This window comes from Littorina saxatilis, linkage group LG4, assembly GCF_037325665.1.
Source record: "Littorina saxatilis isolate snail1 linkage group LG4, US_GU_Lsax_2.0, whole genome shotgun sequence".
Classification (NCBI taxonomy): domain Eukaryota; kingdom Metazoa; phylum Mollusca; class Gastropoda; order Littorinimorpha; family Littorinidae; genus Littorina; species Littorina saxatilis.
The window spans coordinates 33,003,084-33,018,484 of record NC_090248.1 but is presented as its reverse complement, the minus strand read 5'-3'; the positions used below and the strand labels follow the sequence as shown (position 1 = coordinate 33,018,484).

Here is a 15,401-nt window from a genome sequence, read left to right as displayed (position 1 = left end):
TACAGGAAGCGACTGAAGCTAACAGTCTGAGCGGATATATTCGTACCTGGTCAGATAGAGCCATATGAGTGGGTACGGATATATCCGTACCTGGGAGACAATGAGTTAAAACGTCACCCCACCCGTAAAGCAACTGGTAACACAAACATTAAATTCATGGAACAGCAGGTGCTCGTGCGTTTTCAGAAACTGCTTCAGCCTTCATACTGAATCAGAATTCTAAATCTCGTGTGTATGCAGTGTTGGATTTTCTCGTCACAGATAATGTATCTCCTTCAAAACGTACTCTATGATTTTTTGTTTGTTCGTTCATGGGCTGAAACTCCCACGGCTTTTACGTGTATGACCGTTTTTACCCCGCCATTTAGGCAGCCATACGCCGCTTTCGGAGGAAGCATGCTGGGTATTTTCGTGTTTCTATAACCCACCGAACTGTGACATGGATTACAGGATCTTTTTCGTGCGCACTTGGTCTTGTGCTTGCGTGTACACACGGGGGTGTTCGGACACCGAGGAGAGTCTGCACACAAAGTTGACTGAGAAATAAATCTCTCGACGAACGTGGGGACGAACTCACGCTGACAGCGGCCAACTGGATACAAATCCAGCGCGCTACCGACTGAGCTACATCGCCGCCCGTTCTCTATGATAAAACGTCTTGATTCGCGAACACACAAGGTTTACTTTTTTTTGTTAAACTTACCACATGCAAATGATCGGGGTCATGTGCCGTGTGAGACGGCTTCTGAGATCATTATTAACAATGCAAAGGAATGCATCGATGCCGAACAAAGGATCTGAGTGAAATATTTACATTTCTCGAAAGTTGTGCACGCATCACTAGTAATTTAAGGCAATTTATATATATATATATATAAAACATCAGAAATTGTGAAAGAAACAATTGAAAGTCAGCAGAGACTTTCTTCCGAAATTTGTTAAAATCTCTTAGCAGAGATAGAGAGAGAAATAAGTATCCCTTCACAGACAGCCTATTGGGAGCATCAGACCCTCCTCAAGGGGGACCGAGATTTACAGAGCAAAGTCCCTTTGTGGGGGACGTATCGCAAGGTAATCTAGTCCTGAGGAGGACCATTGTATTTGTACCTAGACCAGACACGTGTTTCGACACTATTGTGTCTCATCAGTGGTCAGGTGGTACTGATGGCGAGAGTTGTCAACCCATGGTATCCAACTAAGAAGCAAACCATTCTCTGAATGGTAGCTTCTGTTGGCATGGGAGACTACCCTCATCTGACAACCCCAAGAGGATATCTGTGAAGGGAAACACTTTGATTTAAGGCCAAAGTGTAGAATTGATATTTATTAAGAAAGAATTTAGAAATTTAGACAAGTTTTAACCAAGAAATTAGGTTAAAACAAGGGAAATTTGAAAAAGCCTAAAGGGAGGTAACTCTGTACCAGCCTGCAGATCCAGAAATGGATACGCGAACAAGTTAGATCTAATTTTGAAAAGGTTAAACAGGAAAAGCGGTCAACTTTTCACTGCTGTTCAACACAGGACTTGGTAAAGAAGAAGTTTTCTGCTTTATTCAATTGGATCGCTTTGAAGGCGATGCAACTTTCACGGTGACCACATTATAAAACATCAGAAATTGTGAAAGAAACAATTGAAAGTCAGCAGAGACTTTCTTCCGAGATTTGTTAAAATCTCTTAGCAGAGATAGAGAGAGAAATAAGTATCCCTTCACAGACAGCCTATTGGGAGCATCAGACCCTCCTCAAGGGGGACCGAGATTTACAGAGCAAAGTCCCTTATATATATGTGTGTGTGTGTGTGTGTGTGTGTGCGTGCGTACGTGTGTGTGACACACACACACACACACACACACACACTTACATTCACACTCTACTCACACACACACCCTTACCTCCCTCTCGATTCGCAACCTGTCTGAATACATTTAATCAAATTTTAACTAAAATTATCTAAAAGGCGTTTGTTATTGTCTAGAAGCATATAATTAATCTTAACCTTCTTAAACGTCTGTCAAGTGTGTGTTTTTTTCTTCTCGAATCGCTGTGTACATCCACACACACACACACACACACACACACACACACACACGACGACACAGAGCCAGACAGCTACAGACATCGAACTTGACCGCAGAAATCAACCATTCCATCCACACAAAACACAACAATACTTTATGACACAATATGTTTATTGTTTTTCGACATAATCATGTTAAAAATCGCTGTCTTTCCTGGAAGCGAGGTAGGTCTTGACCTTGGGGTGGTCAGCAACCTTGGAGCGGAGTTTCTGGAGCTCGGGGCAGGACGCCAAGATGTCTGCGTTGACCTTCAGCAGCGTGTCCGTTATGTTGAACACGTCCAGGTCAGCCAGCGTCACCTGCACAACACACACTCCGAGTGTCAAAGGTGCAGTCCTTAGACTTGAATATTGCTGCTGTTTTTGATGATAGAATTAGTTCTACTTGATGATGAGCACAAAATATGACATGTCTGCACCAAACCATAGCAAAAAAACAAGTCGCTTGTTCATTTAAATGCTTGTTATTCTTCCAGGTGCCAGGAGACTAGTTGCGAATAACTCTCACTTACTCTATAACACATGCCGTATGCATTTAGAGTGCTTACTTCCCTTTATTTATTAGATCATGCACCAAACCTTAATCAACTCCTTTTTCAGCCATGGATAACTTCCCTTCAACGTCTCCCCATGATTGTAATGCTACAAGTAGGCCTGACTACACTCGTAACACAAGTAACTCAGTGAACTACAGGGAGTCGAAAAAACGAGGCCTGGGTACGGTAGAAAACGCAACCAATTAACCTCTCATCATCACCATCAGCAGCAGCCGCAGCAGCAGCAGCATTATTATTGTCGTCGTCATCGTTAACATATCATCATCAACATCATCATCATCATCATCATCGTTATCATCATCATTGTCGTCATCGTCATCGCCATCATCCTCACCATCATCTATTCACCCATGATTTATAATTTTGCGATGATATACCTTTCGCAGTAATGCAGGTATTGGAGACTGCGGAGATAACAACCAAATTCCTAGTACGGAACAAGACAAAGATTACGTCTTTTATCTCGTCTCAACTGCCGATGTTACATCGCGTTTTGTGATACCAATTCGCCCCCTTGTGTGTCTGTGTGGGTGTGTGTGTGTGAGGGGGGGGGGCCGTAGGAAAAGTTGGGGAGTGGGGGGGGGGGGGGTGTGTGAAAAGGTGGCGGGGTGGATTTTACACCGGCAGTCCGAGACAAGGAAAATGACGTCATTTTTGTCTCAGCTCCGTACAGAGTATTCGGTCGTTCTCCACGCAGCCTCCATAATACTTGCAATACGTACGGAATTGCCGACAAAGAATCCCTTGGAGCCATTGTCTTTGAGCAACTTTTCGAAGAGTCCCAGGAATTTCGGGAGGTCTTCTGTGGCCAGCTTCTTTTCTAGTTCAGCCTGTCCCACACAGAACAAATAAACACATACATAAATCAATACAAACAGAAAGAAAGAAAGACAGATAGAAAGAAAAAAGAAAAAAAGAAAGAAAGAAAGAAAGAAAGAAAGAAAAAAAGGAAAGAAAGAAGAAAGAAAGAGAGAAAGAAAGAAATCTAAAAGAAGAAGAAAAGATGATCAAATAAATATAGTAAAAAAAACATAACCAAAAAAGGAAAGGAAGAATGCGAAAGCGGTGAGGATATAATCGTGGTGGTCCAAAGTTGAGAAATGCGTAGGCACAGAAAGGTACTTGACAAGCTGCAAAGATCGTTACGTTCACAGAAGCGCTCGCGCGCACACACACACACACACACACACACACACACACACACACACACACACACACACACACACACACCAGGGAGAGAGAGACACAGAGACACAGAGAGACACAGACAGAGAGAGACACAGAGACAGAGCGAGACAGAGACAGTGAGAGAGACACACACACAGAGAGAGAGACAGAGAAAGAGAGAGAATGCTGACCTTTTTAGCCTCATCTTGTTCAAACCTAGCCTTGACCATGGTTTGAATGAGGTCTCCCACCAGCCCCTCTACCTCATCTATCCTGAGAGCTTCCAGGTTGCTCTTGCCGTACAGACCTTTGAGACAGAAATAATTGTAATAATCATCATGAACATCATCGTCGTCGTCGTAACGTCGTCATCATCATCAACAACATCTTAATCATCATCATCATTCAGGTTTTTATTTTTATTTTTATTTTGTTTAAACATTTTTAGATTCTAACCTTAAACTGGCTGACCGACAGATGTGTTGACGTAATCGTGATTAAATGAATGAACGAATGAATGAATGCTTATCCGTACACACCTTTGAGGAATGTCCCATTCTCCCTTTTACAACGTGATGGAATAGCTTGAAAGGGTAATGATTTGCTATCATAAAGTAGTGTACATACCGAACTCTCTGGCCAAGAAGTTGGCGATGGCATTGCTCTGCCCGTAGGTCTTCCCTTTGTAGACGAGGTAGGGCACCTGGCCGTAGGGACTATCTGCATGTGATCATCAGACAGTCGTAACACGATGTCAGTCGTTTCTGCGTGCGTGCGTGCGTATGTGTGTTTGTGTGTGTGTTTGTGTGTGTGTGTGTGTGTGTGTATGTCTGTCTGTGTGTCTGTCTGTCTGTCTGTCTTTCTGTTTGTGTCTGTGCGTCTGTCTGTCTGTCTGTCTGTCTGTGTGTGTGTGTGTGTTTGTGTGTGTGTGTGTGTGTGTGTATGTCTGTCTGTGTGTCTGTCTGTCTGTCTGTGCATGTCCATGTGTGCGGGTGTTCTGTTTCTTATCTTGAAAATGCTTCACTATCAGAAAGCATTCCAATCTTTCTAGGCACAAGTGTGGTCTTTTAAGAGCGTTGATTGAAAACAATTTAAAGAAACTACATTCCTCGCCAAATGAGTTCTCTAAAGTGTTTAAATTTGCGTAAAATGGCTGATTTTTTTTCAAATCACACATAACCAGACATTTCTAACATGTAATACTAAGTTTTCCTGAGATTCTCTTGCTTTTACAAATTTATTAGTTTTGAAGCTTATCCGTAAATCCGACGACTATATTCCAGGAAGTTCATGAACATCAGCTGAACAATCATTATTTTTCGAAAAATAATCTGTTTATACAGTGGAATAACCACCCTCTCTACCCTCATCCCACCCACACCCACCCTCACAATCCCTCCCCTGCCCCCCCCCCCCCCCCCCCCCCCCCCCCCCCTCCCCCTCGTTATGAGACCTTCCCTTTTCTAAGGCCCGAGCGTTCCAGAATTCCTGTTCATTTCCCCTGTCAATGTACCCCCATTTTAAGACTCCTTCCCTTTTCTAAGACCCGAGCGTTCCAGAATTCCTGTTCATTTCCCCTGTCAATGTACCCCCATTTTAAGACTCCGTCCCTTTTCTAAGACCCGAGCGTTCCAAAATTCCTGTTCATTTCCCCTGTCAATTTACCCCCATTTGTGACCCTCCACCACGGAATGAGTCGCATGTCACCTCGCGCGGTTCTGCGCTAGGCTTGACAAAAGTCCGGGGGAACTGAGTGTCACCTTAGTCACAGGCTTATAACTCGAAAAGTTGTCGCTCTTTTCTAAAACGGTTTTCACCACTGGATAGAGCATACAAAAACTCGTTAGGAAAATGTAAAAATATGAAAACCATGCAAAGGTGACATGCGACTCATTTCGTAGTGGAGGGTCACATTCTAAGACTCCTTCCCTTTTCAGACCTGGTTTCCCAAGATTGTTTGAAGTCTTGAAAGGGAGGTTCCACTATATAACACAAAGAAAACGTCTCAATCGTAGCCAAGTGGTATGGCTGTCTGTGTTAAGGCCGTTGCTCGGACTACGCAAACAACCGGCAACAGCCACCAGTTGGTGTTGTCGGTACACACGAGATAACATTGTCAACGTCAGATTTAGCCCGACTTGTTCTTAGTCGGGTATACTTAGTTCATTACGGGTACATATGTCAAGTCTAACAGGTGAATGTGTACTCAATTGAGTCAGACGACTAAATTCAAAGCTTGCCTTTAACAGTTTCAAGCCTCAGTGCTAACCTTGTTCTCATGTTTGAGTTAACTCAGTCCAAAATGGGTACATGTCAAGTCTAGCAGGCCAGTACTCCTATTGAGTCAGGCCATTGAATTCCAAGGTTGCCTGGACGGACGATTTCAGAGCAACGCGTTTACGGTTTTTTGATAAAATTATATACAAAGCCAAGCAAGGGTCCATGTCAAGTCTGGCGAGTGCATGTAAACTCCTACTGAGCCAGGACATTATTTAAATTCCAAGGTTGCGTGGACAGCTTCACAGCTTTGTGCTCATCTTGTATTCTGCTCTTTTTTTTCTCAAGCGGTGTTACTCTTCCTCTTTTTTTCTATCGATATAACGGTGTTTATTGAATACGATAAGACTTTTTCTTTAACAGACAGAAATACAGACACAAACATTGGCAACAACTTTTATTTAAGCATAATAGTTTCGAAATAATTCGGCGCCTACATTTCTTTCTTTCTTTCTTTATTCGGTGTTTAACGTCGTTTTCAACCATCTTCCATTCAAGGTCGACACCTTTGTGATAGTACTAAATTTAACGAAGCACTATTCATCATGTTGCTGCACACCACAAACATGTAAACGTGCACATGCATAGTCAAACATCCTCTCTCTTTCTCTATCCCTCGCTTTTCTCTCTCTCTCTCTCTCTCTCTCTCTCTCTCTCTCTCTCTCTCTCTCTCTCTCTCTCTCTCTCTCTATCACACACTCACACGCATACACGATAGCAAGGACGCACGCACGCACATACTAACACACATACTAACACACACACTAACACACACACACGCACACACACACACTAACACTAACACACACGCACACACACACTAACACACGATCACACGCACGCACGCACGCGTGCACGCACGCATACACACACACGTACACACACTTTCTTTCTTTCTTTTCTTTCTTTATTTGGTGTTTAACGTCGTTTTCAACCACGAAGGTTATATCGCGACGGGGAAAGGGTGGAGATGGGATAGAGCCACTTGTCAATTGTTTCTTGTTCACAAAAGCACTAATCAAAAATTTGCTCCAGGGGCTTGCAACGTAGTACAATATATGACCTTACTGGGAGAATGCAAGTTTCCAGTACAAAGGACTTAACATTTCTTTCATACTGCTTGACTAAAATCTTTACAAAAATTGACTATATTCTATACAAGAAACACTTAACAAGGGTAAAAGGAGAAACAGAATCCGTTAGTCGCCTCTTACGACATGCTGGGGAGCATCGGGTAAATTCTTCCCCCTAACCCTACACACACACACACATACACACACATACACACTAAAACACACACACACTCACTAAAACACACACACACACACACTCACTAAAACACACACACTAGCACAATCAATCAATCAAACATTTACTTACTGGCTTTTTCAGAGCTAGAGGACCACTGGTCACGGGGTATACGCACATCGTCCCACTGCTGACCAGCCGCGGCCAGCACCAGTCGGGACGGCTCCCCACGTCCACGGATATCAAAGTACACAAGCTTGATACCTGACATACTGCTGTTATTTCAAAAACGTAAGTTTTCGTACTAAAAGCAACACAGTGTTACAACTATGTTCTTCAAGCCAAGACAAAGCTGTTCAGGCTGCTGAGTAGTAAGCAAGTCTCACCGCACCACCGACGCAAAGTGCACACTGAGTTGTTAATAACAAAAAAAGTGCTGTCTCATCGGCCGGTCACCCTCTCCTCGGCTCTGACCCGTAGGCAAGCGTGGGTTATTTAATCAAATCAACAGTTATGCTTGTCTGGGTGGGTGCAATGGCACCTGTCCGTAACGGTGTGACGTTTCGCCGTGTTGATATTTCGCTTCTCGGCCTCGTTGATCTAGTATAAACTCTACACTGAACAAAAAAACACCCTTCGATAGTACTGATTAGCGACCTTGTGTACCTTACATTCATGGGGCCAAATTTGTCCAACCATTTGATTCATCCTAAAATGTTTCCCTTCTTACTCAAGGGACGTAACCACTCGGTACACGTTTTCGAATAAATCGATTTTGGGGGTGAAATCTATTACATTTCACCACCAATTTTCTTCACATGCAAGAAACTGACATGCTTTTCGTCCATAAATAATTTCACTTCTTAATTTTACCAGGAAACAACATTTCAGTCTTGAGTATATATCGAGGGGGAAATATGAACACGGGCGAAAGATGAAATCGTGACAACGGCACTGCCCTGGGTAGAAGTACTTCAAGTTACACGAGCGCGACAAGGGGTGGGACGCGAGCTCTCCTGTTCGTATAATGCATGGCTTGACTGCCGTTTGGCGTCGGCAAAACACGAAAACGTATTTCAAAATCGCCGAAAACCTTGCCGTAATTTCGCCAGATCTGATGACGTGATTTTTGTTCACGTTTTGGCGAAAACTTCACATCAAAGACTTTCGGAATAATCGTCCACTTCAGCAAATGTGTCGAAGAAGGAAAACAAGAAAGGCAAAGCCCATACGACTCACATGCTTTACCTTGACCTTTACAGCAATGACATCATACACTAAGAACTGCTTTACACATTTTCCTACCAAAATACATGTGACCTTGACCCACGGTCAAGGTCATCCAAGGTCATGCAACACAAAGCTGTTAATTCAAGACATAGGAAGTACAATGGTGCTCATTGGCTCTTTCTACCATGAGATATGGTCACTTTTAGTGGTTCACTACCTTATTTTGGTCACATTTCATAAGGGTCAAAGTGACCTTGACCATATGTGACCAAATGTGTCTCATGATGAAAGCATAACATGTGCCCCACATAATTTTTAAGTTTGAAACAGTTATCTTCCATAGTTCAGGGTCAAGGTCACTTCAAAATATGTATACAATCCAACTTTGAAGAGCTCCTGTGACCTTGACCTTGAAGCAAGGTAAACCAAACTGGTATCAAAAGATGGGGCTTACTTTGCCCTATATATCATATATAGGTGAGGTATTGAATCTCAAAAACTTCAGAGAAAATGGGAAAAATGTGAAAAATAGCTGTTTTTTAGGCAACATTTATGGCCCCTGCGACCTTGACCTTGAAGCAAGGTCAAGATGCTATGTATGTTTTTGGGGGCCTTGTCATCATACACCATCTTGCCAAATTTAGTACTGATAGACTGAATAGTGTCCAAGAAATATCCAACGTTAAAGTTTTCCGGACGTCCGGACGTCCGGACGGACGGACGGACGGACGACTCGGGTGAGTACATAGACTCACTTTTGCTTCGCATATGAGTAAAAAAACTAGCAATTTCCCCGCAGTGCCTATATCTGCAGTTGCTAAGAATGTAAGCTCCTGGATGTCCACGAGTGTCCATCAAAGCGATATTGATAGGATTTATTTTATGTGGCACATTCTACCATGTAGCAATGAAAGTTTCGTCAATTTTAGAAATTGTACAGCATTACTTGACGTCAGATTGTCCCAACCGTGAATGAAGTTGGTCAGCTCTGGCCAAACGACGGCAACGTTTTGTGGGAATTTTCGAGAAGTTTCGACGTTTTGTCGACTCCCTTCCCCGATTGACATCTCCGTAATGCATCGAAGCGGTTTACTCTGCCGTGCTAGGAAGCACGTTCCAAGCGATAAGACGTTTATCAACAGGTCCAACTGTGGTGAGGGTCTCTTCAAAAGGGTGGAGAACCTCTGTGTTTGCGTAAACTGAAAGGGTTTGCACACCGAGTACTAATGCCCCATCAGTCCCATGACAGGCGCATGCATTGGCTTTTTTGAAGCATCAAATGGTTTTTTCTGTCAAATTATTGATAACATTTTTCAAGACAATGACTTTTTTGTGTGTATATGACGTGTTGCCTGTTACTTGCTTTCTTGGTTGGTTGGATGATAGATTGATTGATTGATTGATTGATTGATTGATTGACTGATTGTCATGCATTTTACCTGCATGCTTTTAAATTTAAAGAAACATTGGCTGCTGTCTTTGTCGGACTCAGTAAAAAAACAAAAACTTTTTGATAGATTTATTTTCTTTTTAAATTGGTTTATGTTTAGTTCCAAGTTATTTCATCGTGGTTGCCTGAGAATTTACCTGAGATGCGCCCAAGAAACAATAACACTTTAATAACAAGTCGCGTAAGGCGAAATTACTACATTTAGTCAAGCTGTGGAACTCACAGAATGAAACTGAACGCACTGCATTTTTTCACAATGACCGTAGTCCGTCGCTAGTGCAAAAGGCAGTGAAAGTGACGAGCCTGTTCAGCGCTGTAGCGGTTGCGCTGTGCTGCATAGCACGCTTTACTGTACCTCTCTTCGTTTTAACTTTCTGAGCGTGTTTTTAATCCAAACATATCATATCTATATGTTTTTGGAATCAGGAACCGACAAGGAATAAGATGAAATAGTTTTTAAAACGATTTCGGAAATTTAATTTTAATCATAATTTTTATATTTTTAATTTTCAGAGCTTGTTTTTAATCCGAATATAACATATCTATATGTTAACATAAAAGTAATTTTGGATCGTATTATAAAAAAAATAATTTTAATTACAATTTTCAGATTTTTAATGACCAAAGTCATTAATTAATTTTTAAACCTTCATGCTGAAATGCAATACCGAAGTCCGGCCTTTGTCGAAGATTGCTTGGCCAAAATTTCAATCAATTTGATTGAAAAATGAAGGTGTGACAGTGCCGCCTCAACTTGTACAAAAAGCCGGATATGACGTCATAAAAGACATATATATCGAAAAAAAGGAAAAAAAAGTCTGGGGATATCATACCCAGGAACTCTCATGTAAAATTTCATAAAGATCGGTCCAGCAGTTTACTCTGAATCGCTCTACACACACACACGCACAGACAGACAGACAGACAGAGACAGACAGACACACACACACACACACACACACACACACACACATACACCACGACCCTCGTCTCGATTCCCCCTCTATGTTAAAACATTTAGTCAAAACTTGACTAAATGTAAAAAAAAACAAGTCGCGTAAGGCTAAAATACAACATTTAGTCAAGCTCAGTCGAACTCACAGAATGAAACTGAACGCATTGCATTTTTTCCGCGTAGCATCGTCTGTCCACCGCTCATGGCAAAGGCAGTGAAATTAACAATCCAGAAAAGCGCGGTTGCGCTGAGGAGGATAGCACGCTTTTCTATCTCTATTCTCTTTAACTTTCTGAACATGTTTTTAATCCAAATATATCATATCTATATGTTTCTGGAATCAGGAATGTACAAGGAATAAGATGAAATTGTTTTTAAATCGATTTCGGAAATTTAATTTTAATCATAATTTTTATATTTTATATTTTTAGAGATTGTTTTTAATTCGAATATAACATATTTATATGTTTTTTGGAATCAGAAAATAATGAAGAATACAATAAACGTAATTTTGAATCGTTTTATAAAAAAAATAATGTTAATTACAATTTTCCGATATTTAATGACCAAACTCATTCATTAGTTTTTAAGCTACCAAGCTGAAATGCAATACCAAAGTCCGGCCTTCGTCGAAGATTGCTTTGCCAAACTTTCAATCAATTTGATTGACTCAAATGAGGGTGTGACAGTGCCGCCTCAACTTTTACAAAAAGTCGGATATGACGTCATCAAAGGTATTTATCGAAAAAAAGAAAAAAATGTCCGATTCCCAGGAACTCTCATGTAAAATGTCATAAAGATCGGTCCAGTAAATTAGTCTGAATCGCTCTACATACACACACACACACACACGCACAGACACACACAGACACACCACGACCCTCGTCTCGATTCCCCCTCTATGTTAAAACATTTAGTCAAAAGTCGCGATGCCCTCCAACGCTCTCCCTCCCACCCCTACTTGTATGTGCATTGCAATTCACAATTCAGTGGACAGATTTGTGCTATTGGAGGAGAGGGTCAGAGTGAAACAGTACAAAACTTCTAAAAGTGTTCACAAACGAACTTGTCATTTTTCTTTAAAGAGAAACGACTGTTTACATCCCTTAACTTGATGTAATGGTTGCCTTTCCAGGTAAATGCAAACCGTTTAGTCGGCATGGAACATCTGTTGTATACGAAGGACAGCTGTAAAACATCATTAAACATTTAGTTTTCTGATTACAAAACTGGTTGCCTGTGTGTGTGTGTGTGTGTGTGTGTGCTCGTGCGTTTGTGTGTGTTTATTTTCGTGTGAGTGTGCGAGCGTGTGTGTGTGTGTGTGTGTGTGTGTGTGTGTGTGTGTGTGAGAGAGAGAGAGAGAGAGAGAGAGAGAGAAAGTGATATATATATATGTACATTTGTTTTGATTGCAATCAAAACGAAAGTAGATCTTAGCTTGAATGTAAATTTTATCTTTGAAATATTTGCTTTGTGAGTCGTAACTGAATTAACCATGGTATTGTGTTGCTTAGTAATTGATGCATGAATTGGCGTCTCGCAGAATTACACGCCCCTGAGGAAGGCCTGGCAACAGGTCGAAAATTTGGGCTGCCACTTGAAATTCTTTGTTTGGCTTTTCTTTTCCTTGATTTTGTATATATATATATATATATATATATATATATATATATATATATACCGGTATATATATATATATATAGAGAGAGAGAGAGAGAGAGAGAGAGAGAGAGAGAGAGAGAGAGAGAGAGAGAGAGAGAGAGAGAGAGACTGGGTGGCCGAGTGGTAACGCACTTGCGCTCGGAAGCGATGGGTTGCGAGTTCGACCCTGGGTCAGGGCGTTAGCAATTTTCTTCCCCCTTTCCTAACCTAGGTGGTGGGTTCAAGTGCTAGTCTTTCGGATGAGACGAAAAACCGAGGTCCCTTCGTGTACACTACATTGGGGTGTGCACGTTAAAGATCCCACGATTGACAAAAGGGTCTTTCCTGGCAAAATTGTATTGGCATAGATAAAAATGTCCACCAAAATACACGTGTGACTTGGAATAATAGGCCGTGAAAAGTAGGATATGCGCCGAAATGGCTGCGATCTGCTGGCCGATGTGAATGCGTGATGTATTGTGTACAAAAAATTCCATCTCACACGGCATAAATAAATCCCTGCGCCTTGAATATGTGCGCAATATAAATTGCATAAAATAAAATTTTAAAAAATATATAAATCCCTGCGCTTAGAACTGTACTCACGGAATACGCGCGATATAAGCCTCATATTGATTGATTGATTGATTGAACAATTGACACATTGATCACAACTTTCAAAGCTTTTAATACTGGTCAATATGTCACCTCAGCAGCACTCACGTGTGTTTATCAATACACAGGTATTTGCACATCTAACAAATAACAACTCCACAAAGTCACTAATGCTGTGTTGCACATTTAGGTAATAAACATAAAAACAGACATTTTTAACCAACACACACACACACACACACACACACACACACACACACACACACACACACACACACACACACATTGGAAAATTCCAGTCAACTTTGTTATGTAGATCAGTCAATAGCCAATACTGAAAAATTGTTAGGCATAATAAATTATTATGCTTTATATTGTTCACACTAGATGATTACCCGCTTCGCCGGGTACCGGCTTCGCCGGGAAGAAGTAGAGCCGAATACCAGGCTGCGCCTGGGACCCGGCTTTGCCAAGTGTACGCCGGCTTCGCCGGCGCACGAAGGAAAGGAGATAAACGCGCAAAACACTGGAGACCTTCTAAAAATAGTAACGTGCAGTGACCTTCTAAAAAATAGTAACGTAGTAACGGGAATATGGATTGACGCCACATGGAGGAAGGGAGATAATCGCGGCTGAAAACACTGGAGAAGATAAGGAAGAGTTACTGGTAGTGGATCCCGACAACAACAAAAAAACAAAAACAAAATCGGTTCAGCGTGCACAGCGCTGCGCGCTGAGAGCACGTGTTGAAATATCTCATCGATGAGGTTGTGTCCGGGGTGTAGCTGAATACGGTGTCCATATACGGGGATATAGCTCAGTTGGTAGCGCGCTGGATTTGTATTCAGTTGGCCGCTGTCAGCGTGAGTTCGATCCCAGGTTCGGCGGAAATTTATTTCAGAGTCAACTTTGTGTGCAGACTCTCTTCGGTGTCCGAACCTCCCCCCGTGTACACTACATTGGGTGTGCACGTTAAAGATCCCACGATTGACAAAAGGGTCTTTCCTGGCAAAATTGCTTAGGCACAGTTAATAATTGTCTACCTATACCCGTGTGACTTGGAATAATAGGCCGTGAAAGGTAAATATGCGCCGAAATGGCTGCAATCTACTGGCCGTATAAAATTTCATTTCACACGGCATCACTGCAGAGCGCCTAGAACTGTACCCTCGGAATATGCGCGATATAAGACTCATTGATTGATTGATTGATTTCAAAAAGATCCACCGAGAACTTTGGCCGTGCATCGCGAACAGACAGACAGACAGACAGACAGACAGACAGACACTAGTCGTATATATATATGTAGAAGCCAACATTGGAAAGGCGAACAGACCAGGTCAAACCTGATTGAGTTAGTTACACTCAATTAGACAGCACTAGTAATGATACAGTAACTGACAGTCTTACAAATGCACCTATTTTTAGTCCAAACATAGTATTCAGAATTAGACAGTATGAGAATAAATAATCCTCACACACAGGACAAGTTGAAACACTCAATTTGTGTAACTTCACAAAACTTGTCATTAATGTATCTGACGCAAATATAGGAGCAAAAGAGAAAACTGCACGAAATATTTCTCTCCCCCCCGCCCCCCCCCACCCTCATACTATACAAAAGGCACTGTGAAAAACAGAGACCCTTCCTAAAGTTGTATTATAAAGCATAAAATAGAGCAGATGTAAACCAACTACTGGCACAAATCGTGCAAATGCAAAATAGTTCATATCACAGATGGAAAATAAGCAGCTGTGTGTACACACAAGTAGTAGCATCAACAATATACATGATCAACATATAGTTCATAAATAATTAAGGTAAAAATAACACAAAAATATGTCACTCAACGAAATCTTCAAAGAAGAATAACAAAATATTTAATTATATGGGTTAAATGTTCCCGGCTAAACGATACGCAGAGCTGGGACAAAACTCATCTTAGAATCAATCTGCAACATGAGTGGCAGATAATAAAACCAGGAATATCAGATAATGGACAAAACGCATCTTTAAATCAATCTGCAACATGAGTGGCAGATTAATAAAACCACGAGTTATCACAGATAATGGACAAAACGCATCTTAAAATCAATCTGCAACATGAGTGGCAGATAATAAAACCACGAGTTATCAGAGATAATGGCACAGAGCCCTCTAAAGAAAAAAACATTCAAAACAAG

General features: G+C 41.5%; 1 protein-coding gene across 1 annotated transcript; it reads right to left on the bottom strand.

The window, feature by feature from the left end:
- Positions 1–2,171: 2,171 nt before the first annotated feature.
- LOC138964521 (glutathione S-transferase-like) lies at positions 2,172–7,906 on the bottom strand. The gene is made up of 5 exons (XM_070336506.1): positions 7,459–7,906; positions 4,429–4,521; positions 3,993–4,108; positions 3,357–3,464; positions 2,172–2,377 (listed from the first exon to the last, which is right to left on the bottom strand). Exons 1-5 carry the CDS (start codon positions 7,595–7,597, stop codon positions 2,213–2,215), a joined length of 621 nt encoding a protein of 206 aa, XP_070192607.1. The 5' UTR covers positions 7,598–7,906; the 3' UTR covers positions 2,172–2,212.
- Between the last annotated feature and the right edge of the window lie 7,495 nt (positions 7,907–15,401).